General features: G+C 33.0%; 1 protein-coding gene across 2 annotated transcripts; it reads right to left on the bottom strand.

The window, feature by feature from the left end:
- Nucleotides 1–1,546: 1,546 nt before the first annotated feature.
- LOC106721541 lies at nucleotides 1,547–15,784 on the bottom strand. 2 transcript variants are annotated; one of them, XM_045681863.1, is made up of 7 exons: nucleotides 14,844–15,782; nucleotides 13,025–13,114; nucleotides 8,234–8,361; nucleotides 7,468–7,524; nucleotides 2,560–2,651; nucleotides 2,266–2,394; nucleotides 1,547–1,826 (listed from the first exon to the last, which is right to left on the bottom strand). In XM_045681863.1, exons 1-7 carry the CDS (start codon nucleotides 15,610–15,612, stop codon nucleotides 1,652–1,654), a joined length of 1,440 nt encoding a protein of 479 aa, XP_045537819.1. In that variant the 5' UTR covers nucleotides 15,613–15,782; the 3' UTR covers nucleotides 1,547–1,651. The 2 variants fall into 2 exon arrangements, with proteins under 2 accessions (XP_045537819.1, XP_045537820.1); XM_045681864.1 differs by having other exon boundaries at nucleotides 1,735–1,840; nucleotides 14,844–15,784.
- Nucleotides 15,785–16,030: the final 246 nt, after the last annotated feature.

The following is a 16,030-nucleotide window of genomic DNA, read 5'->3' as shown; positions in this document are numbered from 1 at the left end:
AACCTCAAAATTTTAACACACGATCTGAGTATGACATCATCGGATTGAAATCTACGATTTACACTTTATTTGTAAAATAATGAAGGATAAGTTCCCATTATCGATATAACTGTACTCAGATATATATGCTGTCTTTGTTCTTTCCGAGATTGTGAAAGAAATAGCAATATATGTACAGATAATTTCGGCAACTGTCGGTAAATAACGAAGTACATTCGGAATCTTAATACTTAATTCAACTTCGCATATCAAAGTTAACACACAAACGTAAATACAAACTGTGCTTCGAACTTACATATATATATATAATGTGTGTAGAACAAATGGGGTCACTTAATTTGCAACAACTTTAATTTAAATTTATTCCCGATCAAAACGCACTTACAAAAATTTAAGTTTAAAAAATTATATCACGTTTTTTTAAACTTTAAAATAAACTTTCACCGATTCTCACTTATAAAAATCTTAGATAAGCGAATTAAAGCCCGTATACGAAGCGATTAAACAATTATCACATGAAAAAAGACAAATTCGTACGAAACAAACACAGCGCTAAATGAACACAGAAAAAACACAAGTTATTAAAAAATTGTTAAATACAGTCATGTGGAAAATGTTACAATATTTAATATCAATATTTTTTCAAATATAATTTTTATCGATAAACAAAGAACTTAATTTCAACTAGCGAAAGTTTAAACACTCATACAAAAACATGGAAAGAAATAAAATAAAAATATTTTGTAATGAAAAATTTTCCACAATTTTTAAGCAATAAAACTGTATACGAGTAACACAAAATTGTTAGTAAATTTATCACCACGAAGGAAAATTCAACAAAGTCCAATATTCAATTATAAGATGTCTAAAATCCAAAAAAAAAAAATTCACTACATGATTGAGTTAATATTTAAAAGGACATATATGATATTCAAATCAACAAAAAGAACGAAATATTGACACCGGTAGGCGTTTCAACAAAACATAGGATACCGAAACTTGAAAAAAAACATTGATTGAACAAATCTTATTACGAGTTATCAAATATAATCATATCAGAAGGTGTCAAAAGCGAATTGGACGAGAATTATAAAAACCAACAGTACAGTAATGCTCAAGATTCTATGAACAACAAATGTGTTGGCAAATAACATCGTGCATCAAATATAATCTGCAAATGAAACATCGCGGTAATAATGTCTTTATTTCGTAACGACTGTTTAATATTTAAATTATATTTAAAAAGACAAACTTACAAAGATATGATAGAAGCACCATCAAATTAAGTAAATTTTGATACAACAACTTCACAATTGTTGCAAAAAAATGAGCAAAATAACACTGAATAAGTTAATTAATGTTAAATCTATATATGAACGTACATCTACTTAAATTGATAATATTTAAACTATGATGTATGAGATTCGAATTATAAATAATTATAACTTCCTACTTAATAAAAAAATCTGCATGAAACAAGCTTCAGTTGTATTAAAATCACATTTTTAATAAAACGTAAAACACTTTTAAAGTCATAGTCTCACAAGGTATGTTTCAACCTCTCATATAAACGCGCTTAGAACATTCTAGAATAAATATATGTCAAAAAGTCTGTAGTTAGCGCGTATATGATATGCACCAATTCCGTTCGCTACAAATCTGTTACAGGTCCAAAGACGACAGTGGAATTGTTGCTCGAGTTGCCGCTCGTTCGGCGAATGCGCGCGTTCGTATCGTGTTCGGATTCGCTGGGGAGAGATTCGGGACCGTTTGTCGATTGGTGGCCGGTGAATTTGGATCGCAGCTGTGTAACTAGACGTTCCAGTCTGGAAGTGAAGTGCTGCTTAGCATATTATGAGATCCGTAATGATTACTTCAAGTTAGCTATTAAAGCGGACATTTTGGATGAAAGTATCTTGCAAAAGTATAAGCCTAATGTGCACGGTTTACAAATCAGAAAGGATTCCAAATTAAATTAAAATAGTAAATTATCAAGCAATATTAGCTATTGTTATTTGATTTATTTAATTAACAATACAAGAACATTTTAAAAAAAGTTACACTACAATTAGTAATGAAATAAACAAATATACCCTAAGAAGAACACACAGACAACATTAAAAGCGTGTTAATGATAGTTTGGAATTTTAAAAATTCTCCGTCAAAAATACTTAAACTATAGGAAAAGGAACTAAAGGCAACTAAAATATACGATTTGGTACATTTTTTGGTAAGGAATCAAGAAGCAATATAATATTGTCTCACTTGAGAGCATGTTCGTCTGAACTTTGCTTCGCTTTGCGAATGTTCTCGATTTCTTTGCGCAAACGTAGGCGTTCAGTCTCCGCATCCTCAATATTGCCGTTTGTTATTCTGTTCTCAGATGTATCGGATCTGTAAATAAAGGTAAATTACATTATATGAATCGAAACTGAAAATTATCTATGGTTATTATGAATATTTAATAATATAAAACTTTTTACAATACTTCTTTTTGTTTCAGCAAAAATGGGTGATTTTTTTACAAATATGTCGTCGGTGGAAACCCTATAAACTTACTCATTGACCCTCAACAGGCGCATGTCCTCCTCGAGCTTGGCGATGCGATCCATCATCCGCCGACTGTCGGCGTCTGCAGCTCGGAGGGCGCTCTGTAACAACGTAGTGTACAAACAATACATAACAATTAGCTCATTCAGCTACACCGGAACAAACGCTTTTTTATCTATACTGTATCAATTTTTTGTAACCGAGTACCGGTAATTTATTGGTAAAAGATAAATCTGATATTTTTTGGCTATGAAAAGAATTTCATTGTGTGATTTATAATATTTTCAGTATTTTCTTAGAAGCTTTCAAATGGAGCTTAAGCGGTTCAAATTTAATGTTTTATTTTCCCAAAAAACATACAAAAACAATTTAAACATTATAAACAAATCCTACCCTAAATATCCTAAGTATTTTTGGTACTGAAAAACTGTACAGCAAGTAAGAAACTTACATAAAAGAATAAAGTAACGCACAAGTAATTGTCACTATTACGTAAACATGTATCTACTACAGTACTAATATTTTATACCCAGTATACATAAATTCTTCTTAACCCTGTAAATGCCGCACGAGATGCGTGGGCGTGCACTCAGCATAGCAAGTTTGTCCGGCCTATTAGCGCTCTCGCCGCGACTAGTGCCCGTAATAAGTTAATTGAGGTGCAAAAACATATCCCGCCGAGTCGCTTAGCACTATCTCCTTAATGCCCCACCAAACGCGCTAAATGCACCACCAACTATCGTCTAACTAAGTACCGGTATAGCTTCGCTTTAACAGAACGCTTAAGTAGATTATTGGGATTATGTTTGTATGATTCGTTAGTAGGCAAATGGGTTTCGATAGCACGGGAAAGGTTGAATGATGTTAAGGCCCTAAAAATTTAGACGCAAAGAATAAAGTATTGATGCTGAATAAATCTTAACAAAAATTTGTGTTTACAGGAGAAAAAATGTGGACAAGCGTTAAAACAATCTATAGTCAAGTAACATTGGACATGCATTCAAAAGTGAAATTTTAACCATTTCTCTCCGAAGTTTTCTGTATGACTGTGGTGGTGCAATGGAGATACACACGCGCCGGAACAAACAAAATTAGCAGGTTCGCCTACTCAAGTGTTAGCTGTGTCAATACTGCTCTTGGCGATATTGTTGCTAATTTCAAGTATTTTAGGAATGTGCAAGTTTATTAACTCTTACGAAAAATGATTATTTTTCTTATTGTTATCTAAAATGAAAGAAGAGGCGTACAATTTATGTTTTTTTTTCACACGTTGACCAACCACTATAGTTATTACATAACTCCAGAATTGCTTAATGAATCTGGATGAAATTTGGAACAAAGATAGATAACAGTCTGAAATAACGCAAAGCCTGTCAATGAATTCATGCGGACAAAGTTGCAGGTTACAGCTAAGAAAGAATAATTTTATTGGTCCAGAAGCCAGGTCCGTTGCTAACCAGCACGCTTTCGTTGTTCAACTTTAACTCCTTTTTGCATTAACCACTGTTCATTTGTATGTGCAATAATTGTTTTGAATGAATACAAAGTATATTCAGTGTACATAGCAGAGGGCATATGGCACGTCGACGTCGAGGCGGGATTATAAAATCAGCACGGGAGAACAGAGCGTACGGCTGGCGAGCGCACGCATCGATTGTACGCGAGGGCATTCGACTGACTAGACGTGACTGTCTATAACACCGTAGCGTAAGGTAAAAATATTTTTCATGATCTAAATTAATACGAATAATTGCTACCTAAAAATTAACATGATGGAAAAGAACGGAACAAAAATCTGGGACCAACAGCCAGACGATAATAGTCAACATGCCTTTATCCACCTAACTCCCTTTTTTGCTGTGTTACGCCTCAAATTGTGCCTAACATTCACTACCATAACTTTATAAATAAAAATCTTGATAATAAGATAAATTATTGTAGCCATTTATTCTCAAGATATGCATTAACTTTTAAAATAATATTCAAATCCAAAATAAGTTTCGGTGTGACAATAGGTTCGTATAACACGGGTATTTTGTAGTCTTTAGCGTCCCCACATCGGAGCATTTGAAATATGAACGGGGTGCGTGCGGGGCGCGGCGGGGTGGGGCGGGGCGGGGCGGGGTGCTGGGCAAATATTGGCAGATGTAAGTGGATGGCTGCAGCGTGGCGCCACCCTAGCCGTGACGTCACCACCTACCCCTTCGATATACCGACTCGTAAACGAATATTCCAAATCGTGTACCAGTATGACGTTTAAAAGTCAAACATTGAGTATGTTTCGGTTCGTTCTAAGGTTTCGAGTGCAGTGAATGTTGTATTGAACCATGTTGTCATCTCGCACATTCTCTTCGAAAAAACTGAGACAACAATACAAATGTCTCTTCGAAACCTACAGTAAGAGGGAAATGAAAAACTTTTTTAAGGTATAGCACAAGATTAATACAACTTTATTGATTCCAAAGTTGCTTAGCAAATCGAAATGCTTTAAAGAATTGCTTTCCTAATCTATTATCAACTAAACTCAATATTAAAAAATATTTTTAGGATATCAACAACCTTCAGAACTACTCGTTGGTCATCAATCGATAGCTATTACGAATAAGGGTCAATGTGCAAATTAACTTCTTCAGGAGAAGCTCTCAAAGTTTCAACCATATAAGAAAACAGGCCACATAGACCCTTTTATTTCAGCAAAAAACAACATTTACACCTGTAATCGTGTATTTTGTTTAGCGCATGTTGTTAACTGAAATAAGAGGTAGCTTTTAACCAAAATATTTTTATGATGAACTAGCTTTTGCCCGCGACTCCGTCCGTCTGTAAGTATAAAAAGAAAACGGGGTAATAAGTATTCTATGTCCATTTCCTCGTTCTAAACTACATTCCCCACTTATTTTCAGCGAAATCGGCTCAGCCGTTCTAGAGATATCAATAGTGTAACTAACACGACTTTATTTTTATACATATCTTGTGTTTACTACAAAAAGGAGTAGACAGCAATATCCAATACGTACTGTTTAACACAATAACTCACTGTGGTTCTAATTTTTTTTTAAATTAAGATACCTTTCTCAATGAAAATCTCGTTCAGTACAAACTAAACAAAATTCTAAAATCAAAAGTCAGCCAAATTAAAATATTGGGAACGCTATCTATATATATAAAAAAAGTCGCGTTAGTTACACTATTTATAACTCAAGAACGGCTGAATCGATTTGACTGAAAATTGGTGGGCAGATAGCTTAGAACCAGGAAACGGACATAGGATAATTTTTACCCCGTTTTCTATTTTTTTATTCCGCGCGGACGGAGTCGCGGGTAAATGCTAGTTTAAAATATTATACAGCCGAACATGGATAAGCGAGAATCGATATCTGGCCACAACGGAAGACCTGCATAAGCAAGAAACTCGTATTATAAAGACACCTCTATAAGCAAGAAAAAATTCGCGATCCCTTGGAATCTCAGGTATAAATGTGTACTCGTAAATTATTTTATGTAAAATTGCAACGTGTCTTCAATGACTTTGCAGTTACACATATATTTTTAGAATGAAAACGATTCCGACGTTTTGCAACGTCATATATTCGGTGTGTACAACGCCCGTCTCCATGGTTACCATGAATCTTTCAATACCAACTTGAGTATAAAATCACTTCTTTATTATGAAATCTTACTAATATTAAAAATGCAAAGGTTTGGATGGATCTTTGTTAAGTATTTCCAAAATGGAAAAGATCTCGATGAAATTTGGCACAAAAGTAAAACATTATCTGGTAGACCATATAGATTACTTACTATTTTTTTTTAAACCACTAAAAGTCGTGGGCAACAGCTAATTAGAAACCAGAATGGCTAAAAACCTTTTGAAAATCTCCTCTTAGTCTGACCAAAAACGAGGAATTTCATAGTAAACCAAATTCATAACAGGTCCTCATACATTAGTCCTATCAAAAGGCACTATGAACTATCAAAAAAAAAATATATATATATATAAAAAAATCCAAATTTTTTCGTAAACCATAGTCACCGTACATTTCACGTGACGCAAACAAACAGGTACCTAGTAGGTGTGACGTAAAGGAACGGGGAAGGCTTCGAGGGCCCTCGAGCGGACCACCCAGCGCGCTTCGCAAACACTATTTAATACAACCGAATCGAAAAACTCAAAGAAACACAAGTAAAATGTTATTTCTAGTCACCCCAGAAAGCAGAATACTAGATGAAATAGGGATACAGAACAGGTTCTGTTAAAAATTATAAATTAAATATTAACTACTTTTTGAAGAACCAGATATTATAAGTCTTAAGAAAGATACTGAGCTAATACATTTTAGAAAATTGCATTTTGGTTTAAAAACTGTCAATTAAAAATAATAACAAATCACTAATGGAACTAATAAAATACATATTTGCCATTAAATAGCTTTTTATAAAAAAACTAGCTGTTGCCCGCGACTCCGTCCGCGCGCAGTTAAAAAAAAAATGAAAAATAGATGTTGGCCGATTCTCAGACCTACTGAATATGCTCACAAAATTTCATGAGAATCGGTCGAGCCGTTTCGGAGGAGTACGGGAACGAAAACTGTGACACGAGAATTTTATATATTAGATATTTGGCATTTAATGAACATATAATTTTTAAAACATAAGTTAGTGATGATTAAAATTATTTTCTAAGTGTAGAATAGCGACATCTATTGGAGATTTCCGAAACTATCAACATCACTATTGTACCCAGCAGTAAAATTTTGCGTTATTTCAATTAAAGCGCCATCTATACAATAACGGAGGAAATACAAAAGTTTTATTCTTTCAGCCGCATAGATAAATAAAAGTTTATCATATAGATGGCGCTTCACACAACTAATATAAAAATTCTTAAACTGATAGATAGATGGCAGTTAGACATACCTTTAAATCTTCAATTGTTCTTTCAGACTTTTTCGACTCAGTGGACGAATAGCTATTCTGTAAATAAAACAAAAAATCATTACTAAACTAATATACATGATTTCAATCATACAAAGTATCTACCTTTCTATATAAGTCAAGTTTTAATAACTTATATCATGTAGAATTAATCTAATTTCAGTTTAATCAACATATTATTTAACTAGCTGTCGCCCGTGACTGTCCGAGCAACATTAAAAAAAAATTAAGAAGTAGCCTATGTATTTTTCCAGGCTATGTGCTACATCTGTGACAAATTTCATTAAGATCCGTGGACCCGTTCCGATAACTTCAAACATACATCCATCCATCTATCGAAACATTCGCATTTATAATATTAGAAAGATTTAATATTGTGATAAGATTTACTAAAACCTAGCCTAAAAAGCTTGTCCTAATTATGTACAGAGCATTACTGCGCAAACATTATACTGCAAAATGTAAGGTGTGTCAACGGCATTGCGCGGTCTTGGAGTGACGCCAAATTATTTCGACTGCCGGATTCTCATGTTAAAAATATTCACAATGTCTTTGAATGTTCATAATGAAAATCAAAATATCTAATAGATGGTACTAAAGTCTATTTTTCTTATAAGTAACCAAGCAAAAATCTCTACGCGTCGAATAATTTTTACGAGTTTTTTTTAAAAACATAATTAACTTATTTTCTTTATTTATATATTGTAATGGTAGTTAATTAGGATGTTTTTAAAAAGTATTAACTCACATCGATCCTCTCCAGAACCATCGCTCGTACTCTAGTATACAGCGCCTCCTCTCTCAAGCGTGCTGCATCCCGGATCTCCCGCACGAGGTCCGTGAGAAACCCTGGCGGGTACTGACCATTCAGGAGACCTGTGGATAGCAGAACAATTATTTTATAGTAACCGCAACTTGTATATTATACGTTTCCATTGCCACGACACATGCTTTAGTGCAAATTGCCATCTCCCTCATTAGCACTTAAAAAAACAGAGACAACCATAGGTTTGGATATGTATTTCGGCAGTGTAATTTCATCAAGATAAATCATGACCTAAAACAAATGATTTGTAGAAAAACTAGAGCCATACAGGAGTAATAGGTACCTATGGTAGTCAGGTGCTATTGGCGTTAGAAAAAAAACCATAAGAGAATAGAAACCAAAAAATTCCGATGTTGGATTCTGGGATATTTAAAATACACTACTAACCTTAAATCTAAATCTGTCTAATATTTTAGAAATACAGTGAAAAACAAACAATTTTTAATTAGAAATGTGCATGTATGCGTAGATGTATGAATGTAGAAGAAGCGAGAGATGTGTCAGGACCTCGTCAAATGTAAGTCCGTGGTCTCAACCTACTCCTATGTGTTACGGGCGTGAGTTATGTTGTATGTTGTTGGTTTAATTTTACAGAAGATACATATTGACAAAGGTTATCGTCCGTTTCTTAAGATATTATAAAAAATAATAAAGAACATAAAACAGCAATAAGCGAAAGTGTAAAAGAATCAGCGACAGATCTTTTTCAACTGATTCGAATCGTTTAATCGAAACTGTTCATCTTGATGTTAATTTTAACGCTACATTAAACTGGAAATCGGATACCGAGCCGTGTTACTTAGCCCAGAAAGATTTTAATGAGAAACTAATATAAAAATCTCACGTATTTAATAACTGATGGAGTATTTTTCTATTAAAATACTTTATCTACGAGTAAGTTAACTGACAGAAACATAGATGTATGAATAAATTTCCTGGAGTTTAAGAGGTACTTTATCTTTTTTTTTTCTAGTTTGGTTGTTCACTAGATCATTTAATATCGTGAAAATATGTTACGTTATTCCAATTATGTGTCAAAAGTAAAATAAATGCTTGATTTAATTACAACACGGTTGATTAAATGTTGTAATCGAGTCAATTTACTGTGCTAATGAAGACTTGTAATGTTGATTGAACTGATAATTTCATTACAATTCTACTTGTGAAAACTTTTACATTGATTGTTGATTTGATGCAAATTTTTGTTGTTCTTACGGTGAAGGAAAACATCGCGATGCAACCTGTACCATATCTGTGAAGAAATTAAAAGATATGTGTGAAGTCAACTATCCCGCACTGGGCCAGCGTGGTTGACTATGGCCTAGTCACCCCAAACTTAGGGTAGGCTCCGAGCCCCTCAGTGGGGATGTATAGTGAGCTGATGATTACACTGAGATAGAAAATTGAAATATAACTTTGAATCAATAAAGTAGTATCTGCTTGCCCTGAAACAAGCAGGCGAGGTTATCCGGGTCGCATGCAACACGCAATATTACGTCGCCATCCATACTTATATAAACTTAATTGATAAACACTTTAAGATGTTCGCTCTATTTAACAGCAAACAAGTTTCAAGCAAGCAAAAATCTCGTCATATTTGTCTGAAATTATTATGACCTAAATTAATAAATAACGGGTCACTTTCATCTGTAGAAATATACTTTATGCTTTGCAAAAAATTGGGACTAATATAGTTTAAGTTATTAGTAAGTTTAAATTTGAGACGTTCACATTGTAAAGAATAATCAACGTTAGTAACAATTGCAATGACCGGCGTGGAAAAAATATAATTCTTTATTGTTGTAACGAAATACATAATACTAATCTTGGCAACCATAAAGTCTGTAGCACACAAAATGTGATAAGATCAAACTACAAAAAAATTCTTTAGAATTCGTATAACGTGTAGACAATAACGTATATTAAGCTCGGATTCACTTTGAAAAAACACAATTGACTATATGATTTTGCAGATGTTTCGGCAATTGAAATTACCTAATACCTGAAATCTTACACAAGAAAAGATTTAGCTATATAATTTTCCGTCTCATAAAGTACTGTTTTGTTGAATAAAATTATTAATACTAGTTATCTTTACATCGTGACACTTTGAGTGTGCAACAAGATTTATAAAGAGATGTGGAACAAAAAACTGGTGCATTTAATGAATGTTCGTCATCTAGATGGAGAAAGCACTGTTTCAAGTGTCGGCGGGAAACAACTTCATTGAATTTTATTATCCAATTCAAGCTACGGGACTGCTTTCACTGGGAAGTGCGTTTCTTGCACTTCAGTAATTTTACGTGATTCATTTTAAAACTAATGGTGCCAATTTCAGTGGTTCATCATGTCAACCACAGGCCCACAGCTGAGCGTATCAGACGGGACCTACCAGATCAATGGTCCATCTAGCGGGAGGACACCACTGCGTTGACCTGTCCAGGGCCAAAATTCTAGGACTTTGCAACAACTTTATTTATTAACTGCGTTTTATTCGGTTACTTTATATACAAAAATGTGAATAAACTTTATAAAATTGGGTAAGCCTTCTATGTATCGCGGTGATATCATGCAAAATGCATAAAAAAATTATATGTAGGCGTTAAGCAGACATGTTAGAATTCGTAGATTCCGGTATTTGGTTTGTGCAGAAACATAATGTTATCACTTTATATTCTAAGAGAACTAAAGGAATCAATTTTTTTTTAATCATATGTTTGTGTAGAAGAAACATGCAGATTTTACCTCAAAATAGTAGCAAATAAATAATAAATATGTTTGTAAAAACGAAGACATAAGTACATAGGAAAAGGGACTTATTTATACATTAAGGAAAATATGTAATTTATAGTTATAATAAATAAATATATAATTTACAAGGAAATAGGCAACTTTATGATACTATTGAATATATTTAGTTTGATTTGGTTACTGAATAATATTTCCTGTTTATTTTAATTATAATCGAAGTTTTTTTCGGTCATAATAAAAAAAATATTAAGAAGGAAGTTAATTTTAAAGATATTTCTCTTTTAATGAAGGTTAAAATGGTCTGAAATATATGAATTCTTATCGAGAACAGAATTTAAATTTAATGTCTAAAAATCTTTTCACTAAGCCAAAAGTCCTTGAAAATTACGGTGACGTAAACCGCTAGTTCATACGTTAATCTTTAAAATCTTTGGTATTTCAGTACTCTAATTATTCTAGCACTATTAAAATTCAGTGTTAGCCCTCATTCGCACGGATTTTATCGCGCGTAAAAGCCTTCAAATAGAACAAATGTATTTCCATGTGTATGTTCATACGGCAACGCTTTTAAAACGCGACGCTTTTGCGATCGAAACAAAAGTGATTTTAAAGCGAGGACCGACAAGGCAAAATTTTAACAAGGCGTTAAAAAGCACCCGTGCGAATAAGCGCTTAATGTTAAAAAAATACACATTCCATAACAACGTCGGTCGTTTCGAAATATGTCTATATTTGGCCAAATAATATTTAAGAAGAAATCTGGGGTTCATAGAAAATAGTAAAATTGATAAAAACTTTGTATACCACAGGCCTATTGTATGCAGTATGGAGATGCATTTTTGGTTTATCTCACATTTTAAAATTTACTAGAACGTGTTATCTCGTGCGAAGATTGATAAGCCCACTTGACGTATATATTTCGAGGTCAAATATATGTTAGAAAGAATAGCAATAGATATCAAATTAGCTATTCAGAAGTATAAAATGTCACTGTTATTTCGTAATGAAATAGATATGCAAAGATAATTAATATGATATGATATAAAGGTATATATTTATGAAAAACTAGCTTTTACCGGCGAATCCGTCCGCGCGGAATGAAAAATAGAAAACGGGTTAAAAATTATCCTATGTCCGTTTCCTGGTTCTAAGCTACCTGCCCACCAATTTTCAGTCAAATCGATTCAGCCGTTCTTGAATTATAAATAGTGTAACTAAGACGACTTTCTTTTATATATATATATATATATATATATATATATATATATATATATATATATATATATATATATATATAGATAGATACTTTCTAGTATAGATTGTGTATGATTGCTTAAAACTAAACTTATGAAATTTGAGATAATCACATAATGACAGGCCTAATTTTAGTTCTCTTTCCCTTACCACAAATTCTTATAAGAAAAGGATGGGAAAAGAAAGTGGATTTGACGAAGGAGGGAATACATATGAAGGAGATATATTCTCTTTCTGTGAGTCCCATCCTCCGTCGATTAAAAGTAGGCAACGTATCTGGTTTTACTGATATCTATGGGCTGCGGTAGCTCCGGTATTTTGGTGAATTCTGATTGATCACTCGTTTCCACCATGATATAATAAAAATTGTGCGAGATAAATAAACATCATCAATCAGTGATGATGAATATGTTAGGTATAAAATCTAAATAAAAAAAATGACATATAAATAAATATAAGTAAATAAATAAAGAGAACTTATTATTATGAACTATATTATTAACACTCATTTAGCATATAATAAATATGACAGATGAAAACTGGGAAGAATTTGAATCCATTGACACCCTACTCTTAAGTAGTCAAGATGCTTAGAACAGACATAGTGATATTCAAACATATTAGTACTTTCTTACTGGCCTAGGCAATCAATCTTATAATGTAAATCTAGTATGCAAGAAATAAGGAGGCTTATTTTTATATACTTACCATTATTAAGAGGACTGCCCGTAGCTCCCAGGTTTGTGCTTGAAGCGTTCTGTATGAATGCAGTTTGATGTCTAAGTGTTTCTAGTTCCGCTGGAAATTGCAATAACTAGTTAATTTAATGCACATTTTTAACAGCATCCTAAAGAACAAAACATAATATGAACAAATTTATAATCTCTATTATTCTGTTGGAAAAGAATGAGCCAGAAATATGTACACATATAAATAAGTGTAGAATAAAATATTCGTCATAAAACATTGCACATAAAGAAAAAGATATAATTTTTTAAATATGCTGTAATTCAATAAATTAATTATGTGAGGTAAATGGATTTGTAATCTACAGGTCCTGGGTTTAAATCCCACCATGTTCCAATGTGTTTTTCGATTTTCGATTTACATATGTACATTTATCCAACATTCTTATGGTGAAGGATAACATTGTGGTGCAACCTGCACATATCTACGAAGAAATTCAAAGATATGTGTGAAGTCAACAGGCACTGGGCCAGTGTTGTTGACTATAGCCTAGTCACCCCTAACATAGGGTAGGCTGCGAGCCCCTCAGTGAGCTAATAATGAAATGGAATACATCTGCATACCTTCTAACTGAATGTTTTTTATTTTTTAATATAGTTAGTTTTCTAATGTTGAAAAAAATATTTGTTACAAATATTCCATTATATAGCTTGACTTGATTCTAGTAATGCTTAGTGTCACAGCCAAATAGTTTACTTTACTTTATCCAAGTAGTTTACTTGAATCTATTTAAAAGTCAAATGCCACAACAATAAGAACTATTGTTATCTAGAGTTGAATATAATTTCTATATGGTCATTTAATATTAATATTAATTGTATTTGAATTGATGTCATTAATATCTATATATATAAAAGAAAGTCGTGTTAGTTACACTATTTATAATTCAAGATTGGTCGAACTGATTTAGCTGAAAATTGATGGGGAGGTAGCTTAGAACTAGGAGATGGACATAGGAACTTTTTTATTTTTTTATTTTTTTATTCCGCGCAGACGGAGTCGCGGTTCAAAACTTGTTTATAATATTAGTAAGATATATAATATAAACTATTGTTGAAGTTATTGTGTAGGCATATGCATATCAATAGATGATATTAAAATATTTTTATGGCCATATTATAATGTAGGAGGTAACAATAACCTTCACATTTAAAATTTATTTATATACATTAAGGTATAAGATGTTTGTGAATCATATATTATTGTAACTAAATTATATTACTGTTATGGAAAATAAATATGTTATTGACTTAAATTGTTCTGCGCCACCGACCCACCTTAGTTAACTTTATTTTTACCTTATTTATTAACATTAGGGGGCAATCTAATCAAGGTTGCGGAAGTATCCTGGATGCGGGTTGTCCGATCATCGTGGTGATCTTTGAGAGAGGCCTATGCCCAGCAGTGGGTGTTATGAGGCTGAATAGATAGATAGAAGGGGGCAAACAAATCCCAAGTAAAACAAAGTCATCAATCCTATGGATATGAGATATCGATATGAAAAAAATTACAGTGGCATACAACTTTACATTTAACAGATTAAAAATAAACAAGCAAATAATATTTTGTTTGAAATTAGACACCACCCTATTTAAATTCAAAAATGACTTTATCCAAAGAAAACAGGTTCTTTTTAATATAGATACCAGTTGTACACACAATGCAGGGTGCTGAATAATCCTTTACACCTTACATTTACAAATCAAAGTAAATTTAGCAAAAAAAAAAATAAGATTTAATTTAAATATTATCATTGGAATAATTGTAAAATTAAACATACCTCTTGTTTCCTGCAATTCTCTATTTAATTTTTCATTAGCCCCTTTCAATGTTGTTATTTGATCAAGGAGGCAAGCTAACAGTCGACTTCCAACTTCATTCTCAGAAAATTCAGAACTCTCTTCAGATGAAGAGTCCACATCACCATTGGCTGGTCTAGCGACATCAGGCAAACCTCTTACACATGGGTCACTGTATCTTCTAGCGTTATTTGAGTCTTCTTTCGGTACATTTAAATCACTCGTCGAATTTGTGTCGCCAATTGAAGTTACGATTGGTGGTAGACTTGTACAGTCCTGACTATCGGAATTTTTCGGCATGTAGTTGTGACTTATCATACTGTCCACATTTTCTATTGGCGCACTAGAAACTTCTTCAGCCTTAATCTCATTTCGTCTTAATCTAGGCCTATGTGTTTCGTTTGAGTGGTGCATACAACGATAACCAGAATTGTAGACTGGGTGCACATGAGGGTTGTAATACATCGAAGACGTGGGCAGGACTGGTGGTTCAGGCAAATAACCGTACATATTGTTTCTGAAGACTTCATGATTGGGAACAAATGTGTTACTGACCGGCCAATTTAAATTTGGTGCGACATATGAATCGTATGGGTTCGTATTTGCTGTTGTCTCTTGTGTATGCCGCATAGTTTTATCTAACCATTTAGTAAAGTACGAACCCTTACTGTTGCGGGATTTTTTTCGTTTTCCTAAGGCTCCTTCGGTTGAAGTTGGGACGTTGTTGACTTGCTGGGGAGTAGATGTCATTATGAACTGCACTTTAAGTAAACATTCAATTCCTCTAAAAGACTTTTAGCTATTTCACCAAAAGAAAATGTTTATTTCATTTTTAGAACAATAAAACAGTATCGTTGACCGATCGACTCGGTTGACTTGACTGGCTAACGAACTGAACTAGTGTTGTTTGTTGCGTTGGGTTTTTCGAATTTCTTTATCGATACTTAAAATATATTAACATAAATGTGGTAGTTGTACTGGTGGTTGAAAATGCAATTATCGGATGTTCTAGATCATGGTTAGAAGACCGGGAACGTCTTTGACCTAAATACCATTCTGTTAATGCTTTATATAACACTAGTTCATTAAAGTTTAAGCCCACGATTTTCAAAAACTTAAAACGAGTAAACCTATTGGAAAATAAAACATCGGTATAAAAGTTAGCTTG

The sequence above is a fragment of the Papilio machaon genome, chromosome 17 (genome assembly GCF_912999745.1).
Source record: "Papilio machaon chromosome 17, ilPapMach1.1, whole genome shotgun sequence".
NCBI lineage: Eukaryota > Metazoa > Arthropoda > Insecta > Lepidoptera > Papilionidae > Papilio > Papilio machaon.
The sequence above is the reverse complement of the archived record's forward strand: the minus strand, read 5'-3'. Positions and strand labels throughout refer to the sequence as shown.

Excerpts from the sequence above, each read along its gene's own strand:
- LOC106721541 (XM_045681863.1), bottom strand. The coding sequence starts at position 15,612 with ATGACATCTACTCCCCAGCAAGTCAACAACGTCCCAACTTCAACCGAA. Across the intron at positions 13,115-14,843 it reads AGAATTGCAGGAAACAAGAG|CGGAACTAGAAACACTTAGA; the intron begins GTATGTTTAATT and ends TGCAATTTCCAG. Across the intron at positions 2,652-7,467 it reads GAACAATTGAAGATTTAAAG|AGCGCCCTCCGAGCTGCAGA; the intron begins GTATGTCTAACT and ends ACGTTGTTACAG.